The 11,893-nt window shown below is 41.1% G+C and overlaps 1 protein-coding gene across 3 annotated transcripts in view; it reads right to left on the bottom strand.

Annotated features, from left to right (window-relative positions):
• Positions 1-501: 501 nt before the first annotated feature.
• Positions 502-11,893, bottom strand: part of LOC100196534 (N-chimaerin) — a 46,295-nt gene continuing 34,903 nt past the window's right edge. For all 3 annotated transcript variants that reach the window (XM_045698752.1, XM_014151218.2, XM_014151220.2), the window contains 7 exons: positions 9,890-9,967; positions 8,819-8,903; positions 6,438-6,611; positions 6,150-6,227; positions 5,654-5,791; positions 5,433-5,538; positions 502-1,400 (listed from right to left, as the gene is read on the bottom strand). In XM_045698752.1, the coding sequence (XP_045554708.1) occupies positions 1,229-1,400; positions 5,433-5,538; positions 5,654-5,791; positions 6,150-6,227; positions 6,438-6,611; positions 8,819-8,903; positions 9,890-9,967 (831 nt within the window). In that variant the 3' untranslated portion in view covers positions 502-1,228. The remainder of the gene's footprint in view (positions 1,401-5,432; positions 5,539-5,653; positions 5,792-6,149; positions 6,228-6,437; positions 6,612-8,818; positions 8,904-9,889; positions 9,968-11,893) is intronic.

Raw genomic sequence — 11,893 nt, 5'->3', positions numbered from 1 at the left:
GCACAAAACTCTCACAGACCTTGTCACAGGCTTAGCATACTTAATTGCCTGATGATGGGCCATCCACTGTGGATGGGCTTCCCATTGTAATCAAACTGGTTAGTTAGGTTCGAATTAAACCAGACTGACTCAACTTTGCATCCATTGAGCTATTTGGTACCATTTATACTTTTTAAACTAGAAAAGTTTTGTGCCATAGTCTGTCAAGGAACAAAGGGATACTTCAAACAACCAAAACAGATGGACAATGTTGATAGGAAGGTAGAAAGGCACCATCACATACAATGATGCTGCAAGGTAAAAGTGGCAGGCTTGATCACTTGGGCACATTGGATACTCTGACAATAGGGGCAGTCAGGGCCAATGGTGTGGCACCCATTATAATATAAATGAAGGGCAAATGTACATGAGACACACCGCTAATATGATATACTACATTTAAGACACCTGTTATGGCTTGTGAGTGCTAGGCTACCTTTAGAACTACTGGCTGAAATTATATAAATATCCCACTGCATTTATTTGAAATGAACAACATACAAACAACAATTTTAAACAAAATAAACAAGGTTTTTAACTAATGGTATTCTATGTTACATCCAGGTACATTAGTGATTCACAGGAAGAATAAACCCATCATGAAACAAATGAGCCACATCTACAAGATCAGAGAGAGCAGCTAATGAGTGAGTGTGACCCATAGAGATAGAGGACTCATCATGTATATAACCCATTTTGGCATGGACATTGCCATTGAGGGCTTCCACCATGCCGCCGCCATTTCAAAGTATTAAAAGTAGCCAACTGGATGGGGATTCCTATGGGTTGTAGCATCAATGGCACTGCCCATGCTGTCAAAGACACTACAATGTCAGAGATAAAGTTGAGTCCTCTCTCTTTCCCTTTGGTTTGACCCAATATCTGAAAACAAAATCACATACTAGCTATCCAAAGGAATGTGTGTTCCATCAATTACCCCGACACAAATGGGGGGATGAACATGCAAAAGACAAGTCTAAGGTACGTGATTCAAACCCAACAGACATCTCTTCAGACATGGTTCACTGGGAGTGGAAAATAATGTACAATGGTGCAAAAACTCCATTATTATTCAAGTCTTGGTTTTACAAAGGGAAAATATTAAAAACATTGTCACTTCCTCCTTTCTAAATTATGAGTAAATAGCTTATTCATGATTTAAGATTCCTTCATTGTTTGTCATCCCCTTTCAGAACAGAATGTCTTCGTTCTTTATAAGCGTCTCCACCACCTGTCTCTGGTAGCGGATGTCATTGAGCGCCGTCATCGCATCCAGGTCTGGGGCACGCATGAGGGTGGGCCCAAAAACAATGCCAAGGTTTTCTGCATTCATCAGGGTGTCTTTCTCATTTTGGGTTACCCTTTGAAGAGGAACAGGAAAGGGTCAGGCAAAGAGAGAAACAGCAAAAAAAAAAAAAAAACCTTTGGGTGCCATTGACATGCTCATTCAAGGCCATATTAGTTTTCTACCATAAAACAAATTATTGGCTACTGTTAACATATAATGCCTAGTAAAAAATATTAACTTTACAATTAATAATAATTTTAAAAAGGCCTGTCTTGATTGCATAAGTATTTGTCCTAAGATTTTCCTTAAGTCACACAATAAGCTGCTTCACAAGTATTTACACATTTTAACACTAGAACCGCCATTGGCCGACGGGCATTTGATTTTGTAATTAAAATAAGGCAGAGGCTGCGGATCCCACCCCCATGTATCACTTTTCCCCAGAACTGAAGATTCGAATCACGTTGTGCTTGTGATTCTTTGGCAAGGGCTGCTGAGTTTTGGCCGCATGAGAAAAATGTGACCATTCGAACAATCATCCGAAAATCTCATATGAAATTAGGTGATGTAATTTGACTTACAGTATGTTATACTATGCTATTATATTCAGTTATGTTATATAGAATACTATCATTATGTGATCTTGTAGACATTGATTCAGCTTTGATCTAACTTTATTAAAAAAGCATCATTCGCCAGGGTAGCATGTTCTCTGGGCAGCTCAACGAGTAGAGCAGAGACTGTGCAAAGTAGAGAACCCAGCACCTGCGCAGAAGGTTCGGACCTTTAGCTGTCGGGAAGAGGGGTGATTGAATTTACAAATGTACAACGCTTAGTTCACAATGGCAAGAAAAACAAAGTGAATTGATGCGCACACTGTATCGAAGATGGATTAGAATTTGGAACATCTCACTAGTTATTCATATGGGGGAAAAAATTGTTTTATTGTACTATATTGCATTATATTATAAATACTATAACAGAAGAAATAAATTGACATGGCAGGAATCAACTATTCAACGTGAGATAAAGATGCTGTTAGATTCCACTGGAACAGAGCAGCAAAATACGTGCATGCCAGGGACTCCGTTAGGAAAATGTGGCGCCACACATTTGACCGGCAGCATTTTCATTTAAATTACATTTGAGAAATGTACCAGACCCATAAGTTTGGGGAAGCAAATTTTCACCATAAAAATGCACCTTTATAATATAAAATACCTTTCATCATCACATTTGAAGTCTGATGTAAGATCACATTACAAATAGTAGGCTATGACTCAATCACTGTTTGCAAAAAAAATACCAATCAATGCATGGCTGAGCGAGTATAGTGTAGAGGCCTGGGCTATATCAGATACATTTCTTCTTTCTTTGCACGTGAAAAACACATTTCATGCAATTCTACTACACTTTATATGACTGGAGACATTAGCAGAATCTTTTTTAATAAGACAAATTACAGGGTAGCCTACTCTGCTGAAACTGACAATTAATAAAAACAAGGTTGTCCATATAATAGGCCTACGATAAGGGGAGACACAAATACGACGTCCATCTAAACTGGAGGAGGAAATTATTGTCCAAAAACAAACTTAAGTGGGACTGACCCAACAATGATAGCCGATGCTCTCCACTGGTGCCAATAAGGTAGGCTATAGGACTACTGTTATTCGCTCAATTAAGATGAACATTTTGATATCTAAAAGACAGATTAGTCTTTTCATTGTCTTCTCTTTACAGCAATAGCCATTTGCTTTCCAAACTATGTTTTCCTGCGATTGAATTTAGAAATATTGTAATATGCCTGGCTGGGCCTCTACTTTTCAGTGACAGTCGTAAATCAACAATCTATTTGGTATTTTTGCAGCGCTCGCTGCCTTTCCTTCCGACTGAAGCTAATGATCCTCTGTGGCCAAATCATGCTTTAGTAGTCTATTTTGAATTATTTTACTTATTTCTGTATAGACAGGAGTAGGCTAATTCAACTATATACATTTTGGCAATTTAATTCAATTTACTTGGGGAAATCTACTATACGCATAGTAGGAAAAAAGTTTAACTATTCCATTGGTCAGCTTGTCGAGAAATAAATAGCCCAGACTCAGTTGTGGGAGGATAGATACCACATTCATTCATAAAATCAGAAGGCCTAGGTGACATACATTTTCTTTTTAAAAGCAATGAATCTGATACAACAGATCAAGACCGTTTAGCTTAAAATGTTGATAAACTATTATTTCTTAACATTATTAGCGCAGCAATACGCACAAGGCAGTAGGCTACACGCAAATTTGCATTTGGCTACCGGAAAATGAAAGAAAGTTGAAATAAAAATAGAATGAGAAATGAGGTACTAGTTTCAATGTCTGTATAAAATAATTGCCTCTACTGATGGTGACATTTTGCCTTGGCTACGTTGAAACAAGGTAAAACATGCCTCATACTATGTAGTAAAATGCTCAGGTTTCAAACAATTAAGTAGCTATAGTATATGTTTTAAAAACGCATACTGCCTCCAGCTCATTGCAAAGTGGTGTGAGAATTACAAATAGCCATTTTTAATTGTGGCCCAAAAACTATTTTTAACATCCTAATGGCTGTCAAAGGTGCTTCCACCAACTATTGTTCAGGTGCGCACATATTTATGCAATCAAGACATCTCCAGATTTTTTTGTTATTGTTAAAACTTCTTAGGGATAGCCCCCTTTTTTTCAATTTTTGCCTAAAATGACATACCCAAATCTAACTGCCTATAGCTCAGGCCCTGAAGCAAGGATATGCATATTCTTGGTACCATTTGAAAGGAAACACTTTGAAGTTTGTGGAAATGTGAATTGAATGTAGGAGAATATAAACACAAAAGATCTGGTAGAAGAAAATACAAAGAAAAAAACCAACCGCTTTTTTTCTTTTTACCACCATCTTTGAAATGCAACTGAAAGGTCTCACTTCAAGCTATCACTCTGGTTGTAATTCTGATGGTGTCCACAAGATGGCAGCTGTGTATGCGCAAAGTTTCAGACAGATATGTTGAAGTATGAGCGAACTACATGACATTTGGGCAAATCGTGAAGGAGACATTTTTGCATTCATATAACATTTTTATGCAAGAATATCGTCAAATCTGTATACTTGGACTTTGATTTAGCTTTTCCAGTATTAGTAGCCATATTATAAGTTAAACATTTGCAAAACAACCAGTTTTCATAACTTCGTAACTCGGAATATTCGTATAATTTTTGTCCAAAAGGAAAAGGCATGCTGTCGCACAAGGTTAGCAGCTGCATTTTGCGACAGATATAGGGTTTCCAGATACTCCCGTAAAGCCCAGATCATTGGCTATCTAGTTAGCTTTGTTTGACCCCGATTGGTGCTTATTTGACAAAGTTGAAGACCGCCCGTGTCATTGGCGTGCCATGAAAGCGTCGCTCTCTGACCAAATTTGGTGTCCTATAGGATATACTACAAACCTAATGATATAGTGAAGTCTGGTTACGTTCTAGGATCTCAGAGGAATACATACAAATGTGATTTGACTGGTTCAAACAACGTTTAGGGTTAGATTTTCACAGATTCTGTTCTTTGCAAATTGAACAACTGGAAATACAAAATCCATCATGCATGCTATATGGACCATTTTAAGATATGAAAAAGGATTTTATCCAACAAAACGACACTTCATGTTATCTCTGGGACCCTTTGGATGATAAATCAGGGCAAGATTTCAGAATGTAAGCACACATTTCACCTTCAGCGGTGAATTTATCAAACCTATCGCAGTGAAAAAAGTGTTGTTGTTAGGGGCTCTCAAACAATAGCATGGCATTTTTTCGCAGTAATAGCTACTGTAAATTGACAGTGCAGTTATATTAACAAGAATTTAAGCTTTCAGCCGATATAAGACACATACGTACTGACATTTGTTGTTTCTCTAAAATCTGCGATCATGACACAACGCTCTGCATGATTTACAACTGTCCCGTTGACGGGACGTCGCTCCCTAAGAAGTTTTAATAGACTGTACATCTAATCATTGTCTCTACTCAATGACTAGGCACTATACGCCTGTTTTACCATAATATACTACAATATTTGGTCTCACCTCTTTAAGTGGGCCATGAGATAACACAGTGTTTCACAGTGTGCAGGTGGCAGCAGCTTCAGAGCTTCATGATGGGCCTCTAACCGCTTGTCTGGATCTGTAATCTCTAGAACCCGACAAAACGGACACACAGTCAGCGTCTGCAGGATAGGAACCATAACACACACCAAATAAAACTCAAAATACAAATATTCATTAAACGGGCTAAGTTTAGGACTAACTTGCTGCCTCCATGAACCTTGGGTAGGCGTCATACGTGATAAGAGGAATAGGTAAATCCCTGAAGTACAGTTTCAGTGCGCCAGTGATTATATTGATGTCTTCATACACATTCACAGAAATGTCCGCCTTTTCACCATCTATTGGGAGAGAGGGAGAATTTTTTAAACTTAACTATAGATGGGGCAGTTAATTAAAAGATGCCACAACGGTTGCATGCATCCAAAATGAGAACTTAGAATTACATTGTTTTGTGGCTATGCAGCCGGTCTAGAGATTATAAACTCAGTTGGCACTCGATTGGCCTTACTTGATAACTGCCATTAACAATTAAATCAGTTTTTGTCCAACCTAGTCCCTGCAATCTTGCAGCAATATCAACAATAGTCCTTGAAAAATGCTGTCCATGGCCTAAGTCCAATTGATACCCACTGACTGCCCCAGCCAGAAAGCAGGTAACTGAATGCGATACAGTGGCAAAAGGGAAAAGGGCCCTGCCTCTGTCAAAAGCCAGCTTCACATCTTCAATCAGATCACTGAAGCCTGAGATTCTGTACAGGCCCTCAGACTGAACACCTACAGTTAGAGAAGGACGGGAGAGAAAGACAATGACAAATTAAACAGCTTTACATTTATCAAACTAACACCAGTGCAAATTCATACCTCTCCATTACTTGTCAGGAAATTCGAACAAAGTAACATGAACATTGTTACTGGAGGATGTCTGAAACCATAACAACCGTATAGCAAAAAAACATCACAAGTGGGTCGTTTTCTACTGCTCACCTCTAGACTCAATCTCTTGTATGCACATGTCCACCACCATGGGTCGCTTGGAATTGTGGGCTTTTACCAGGGTCGTAAGGTCACAACTGTATACTTTCTTGACATGCTTGAGGTCAGGCTTACAGTCGTTTGGCACCATTTTGGAACACTGTTTGTGGACATTCAAACCGCAATCTGGGCAGAAAAAGAGACTAGCAATAATGCTGTATCATTTAATTGAACCTTTATTTAGGCAGGGTAGTCCTGCCTAAATAAAGTATCATTATCACAATTTAAAATGGCAGGCAGCACTAAAAACGATTATTCTGTTACAACGCATAAACGCATCCTCAATGTTATGCCAATCTGATTTCTTTTCCAATTGGAGATGAATTTTGTATGTTTTATTTAACCTTTATTTAGGCAGGGGGTCCCATTGAGACCAGCCTTGTTTGCAAGGGAGCCCTGTATTACAAGAGCAAAAAGCAATTACACATTAGTTAGACAAATACTTCAAATCAATAAAAAAATACAATAGTAAGAACCCACTTTATCATACACATAATTTCTTAAGGTCTGCAGTGGTGATCTCTGATCAATTTGCCCTTAAAGTGACATTGAAAACTAGAGCAAATCAAATTGTATTAGTCACATGCGCCGAACACAACATGCTTACTTACGAGCCCCTAACCAACAATGCAGTTAAAAAAAAATACAGATAAGAATAAGAAATAAAACTAAGAAGTAATTAAAGAGCAGCAGTAAAATAACAATAGCGAGACTATATACAGGGGGGTACCGGTACAGAGTCAATGTGCGAGGGCACCGGTTAGTTGAGGTAATAAATACATGTAGGTAGAGGTACTAAAGTGACTATGCATAGATGATAACAACAGAGAGTAGCAACGGTGTGAACGAGGGGAAGAGGGGGGGATGGGCAATGCAAATAGTCTGGGTAGCCATTTGATTAGATGTTCAGGAGTCTTATGGCTTGGGGGTAAAAGCTGTTTAGAAGCCTCTTGGACCTAGACTTGGCACTCCAGTACCGCTTGCGTGCGGTAGCAGAGAGAACAGGGTGGCTGGAGTCTGACAATTTTTAGGGCCTTCCTCTGACACCGCCTGGTAGAGGTCCTGGATGGCAGGAAGCTTGGCCCCAGTGATGTACTGGGCCTTGGGTCAGATGCCGAGCAGTTGCAATACCAGGCGGTGATGTAACCGGGTCAGGATGCTTTCGATGGTGCAGCTGTAGAACTTTTTGAGAATCTGGGGACCTATGCCAAATACTTTCAGTCTCCTGATGGGGAAAAGCTGTTGTCGTGCACTCTTCACAACTGTCTTGGTGTGTTTGGACCATGATAGTTCGTTGGGGATGTGGACACCAAGGAACTTGAAACTCTCGACCCACTCCACTACAGCCCCGTCAATGTTCATGGGGGCCTGTTCGGCTCACCTTTTCCTGTAGTCCATGATCAGATCCTTTGTCTCGCTCACATTAAGGGAGAGGTTGTTGTCCTGGCACCACACGGCCAGGTCTCTGACCTCCTCCCTATAGGCGGTCTCATCGTTGTCGGTAATCAGGCCTACCACTGTTGTGTCGTCAACAAAATTAAATGGTGTTGGAGTCGTATTTGGCCACGCAGTCGTGGGTGAACAGGGAGTACAGGAGGGGACTAAGCATGCACCCAAGGGGCCCCTGTGTTGAGGATTAGCGTGTCAGACGTGTTGTTGCCTACCCTTACCCTTATGGAAATGTCCGTTTTTGATTTAATACATTTGCAAACATTTCTAATAACCAGTTTTTGCTTTGCCATTATGGGGTAAACAATTTAATCAATTTTAGAATAAGGCTGTTACGTAACAAAATGTTAAAAAAGTCAAGGGGTCTGAATACTTTCCGAAAGCAATGTAGGTTTTCAAATGTTTTCCTTAAAATAAAGGTTAAATAAAACAATTCTAATAACGGCAGTCAAGCATCCAAGCTAACTGGCTAACATTGACTAGCTAGCTACTTTAAAGACAAAAATGAGAGAACAGCTCACTCTGACTAATTTTACTCACCTTTGCTGCGCTGGTTAGACTATTTTCATGTTATCAAGAGGGTTAGTGATTGTAACTTACTGGCAACATTTCAATTCGTTTTTTTAGCCAATGTTTACTGGCACCTGTCATATCAACAGGCACAACTTGTCGTTCGTAAATTCATAAATTATTCTGTGCTCTGACACTCTCAAACCAGAGTGCTCTGAACTCGAATAGATTACCAGATAGAATTTACGAACGCCCTGTAGACACTGGTATGGTGCTGTATATGACATCTCCTCGAAACCTGGTTCAAACTAGCTGTGTGTTAAAAGACAAAACACAAAGCAGAGACCACAGTTTGCTTCCCACCCTCCCTTTACCTGCACATTTAACTCCCTGAGCGATGAGGCCCCACATGAAGTTGGCACAATATTCACACCAGTGGGGTCCCCGGAAGGTGTGCACCTGCAGGGGAGAGGAAGAGAGGATGGAAAACATGGTCACTTTTTTACTGGATGGAAGGATAGATGGACATACTAGGCTTTCCCCTGGCTCTCCACAGCCTGCACACACTGAAGGAGCCAATTGGGAATTATCCCTGTGTGAGAGATAAGCAGCACTAGAAAGTAGACTGGCAGGCCTTAATGGGGGTTGGAGAGTGGCGGTGGTGGGAGTGTGTGTGTGTACCATGGTTGACAATGCCAGGGTTATCACATATCTAAAAGGGACTACATCAAACAAATGCCTAGTTTTGCCAGGTAATGGCTAGACCAATCAGAAATGCTCAACATATATCTGTGAAAAGCATGGTGGACTCGTTTTAGATTGTTATTTTGGGAATGGGAACGTGGAGGATAGGCATCTTGTGCAAATGACAAGACAAACAACAAATGAGAAAACCTAATGACTGGTGTTATAGCAGTCTTGGTATTTTAAAAAAAACTCACAAAACCAAATTTATTATTTTCACATGCTCTAGTAAAATTATATCTGGCTGAGATTATTTTAGGAGATGGTTGCTGTGTTTGACTGGTAAGTGGCGTGGTTAGCAAGATGCGGCTGGATTCTGTGAGGGTCCCCAAGCGTCTGGTTGGGCAGAATGGGTTAAGGGCTGTGTTGTGTTCTGTCAGGTTCTGTCTCCCTCTCCCAGTTTATATGAGCTACCCACGACAGGTCCGGTAGCCAGTCAGACTACTCTATTGGTTGCTGAGGACTACTACAATCCCTCCTCCTTCATGACTACTCAAAATGATGCTCACTAGTCAGAAGCCGATCAGAATTTATATTCGATCTTTTACAAAGAGGCAATTCTCTCCCCCGTCATTCCAAAAATGTAAAAATATGCCAATCAAACAACCTCAAAATGTGATATAACCACCATAAAGGCAGTGAAAAAGAAAGAGCTGAAGAGGAAAAGTAAGAAGTGTTAAGCAGGCAAGTTCAGGTCTTACCTTGAAATTGTGGACTTTCTCATACTTGGTCGCGTGGTCGTTGTCCTTCAGGGTGGCTCGACGGACCAGTGAGGTGAGCTGTGAATAGGCAAACAGTTTGAGAGGTTGCCAGAAAGTGGCACGGGGCTTCTGGGTCCCTGACCCCATCCTCACACCCAGGGCTGTGGCCACAATGTCCTTCTGCGCCCCCTCCTTCTTAGCCTCGTGTACCAGAGACTTCTTCCCCTCCCTGACTATGTACAACTCCCTGGATGGCATGATGGGTGGGCAATAAAAGGGAAATTCCCCCCGTTTTCTCAGAACAGCTGATGTGATGCCTATGTGGAGGACTGACAGAGCTGGAGAGCGAGCTCACAGAGGTCAACTCGGAGCGGCTCAGAGCAAGCCTGTACTCAGCACCGCTGCTTGCATCGTTAAAATCAACGCATCAGGTAAACCAAAACAAGCCAACGAAAGCAGTATGTAAAATCCACTAAGAACCCAAAGATCTGAAAGGAAAAAAAGGGGGAAAAAAAGTAGTTAGAGTATTCCTTTAAAATTACAGTGCCACAGAATTTTGTCCTTAATCCTGTGCTGATCAGGGTGTCTAAACGAGATTCCTCCTCAAAAGATCCGGCTTGACTGTGTGCATCGATGCAGATGAGGTGTGTGGCTGAGTTTATCCTCTCCATGTCGCGCTGATACTGTCGCTGGTGCACAGACAAAACCCAGAGTGAATACAGCCACTGGGCGGGGTGGAGGAAGCAAGAGAGAGAGAGCGAACGAGTGAAAGCGGGTGAAGCATTGGGTAGTCACTGCTGGATTTAAATGTCACATTGAGAATAAGCCAATCAGAGAAAACAACAGGCTCGGCTTTATCACCAGTGCTGTAGTATATTCCTATTACCCCACAGGCAGAGGGAGAGAGAGCTCAATCCTACAATACAGCTCAATGTCACTGTAGCTCCAGGGTTGAGAGACTGAGCATTAATCTGAAAGCTACAAAAACATATCTACCACATACAGAAGAAAAGAATTCCCCACATTTTAGGATATGGTGCAATTGATTGAACTTTCAGACAACTTAGTCCAACATGGTTGTAACTTCCAGAGCAAAAAAAACACTATAGGATCTGCATGTATTCAAAACAACTATTTACAAAAAAATTGTACACATTACTTGTTATATACAGTGCATTCAGAAAGTATTCAGACCCCTTGACTTTTCCCACATTTTGTTACGTTACAGCCTTATTATACAATTGATTCAATAGTTTTCCCCCCTCATCAATCTACACACAATACCACATAATGACAAAGCAAAAACAGGTTAAGACATTTTTTCAAATGCATAAAAAAATACAATAAAAATAAAAATAATATTTACCTAAGTATTCAGACCCTTTACTTTGTTGAAGCACCTTTGGCAGTGATTACAGCCTCGAGTCTTGGGTGTGACGCTACAAGCTTGGCACACCTGTATTTGTGGAGTTACTCCCATTCTTCTCTGCAGATCCTCAAGCTCTGTCAGGTTGGATGGGGAGCGTCGCTGCACAGCTATTTTCAGGTCTCTCCAGAGATGTTTGATCGGGTTCAAGTCCAGGCTCTGGGTAGGCCACTCAAGGACATTCAGAGACTTGTCCCGAAGCCACTCATGCGTTGTCTTGGCTGGGTGCTAAGCGTCGTTGTCCTGTTGGAAGGTGAACCTTTGCCCCAGTCTGAGGTCCTGAGCGCTCTGGAGCAGGTTTTCATCAAGGATCTCTATATTTCCCTCCGTTCATCTTTCCCTGGATCCTGACTAGTCTCCCAGTACCTGCCGCTGAAAAACATCCCCACAGCATGATGCTGCCACCACCATGCTTCACCGTAGGGTTGGTGCCTGGTTTCCTCTAGACGTGATGCTTGGCATTCAGGCCAAAGAATTCAATCTTGGTTTCATCAGACCAGAGAATCTTGTTTCTCATGGTCTGAGTCCTTTAGGTGCCTTTTGACAAACTCCAAGCAGGCTGTTATGTGCCTTATACT

The sequence above is a fragment of the Salmo salar genome, chromosome ssa17 (assembly GCF_905237065.1).
Source record: "Salmo salar chromosome ssa17, Ssal_v3.1, whole genome shotgun sequence".
NCBI lineage: Eukaryota > Metazoa > Chordata > Actinopteri > Salmoniformes > Salmonidae > Salmo > Salmo salar.
This window is presented reverse-complemented; position numbering and strand designations above follow the sequence as displayed.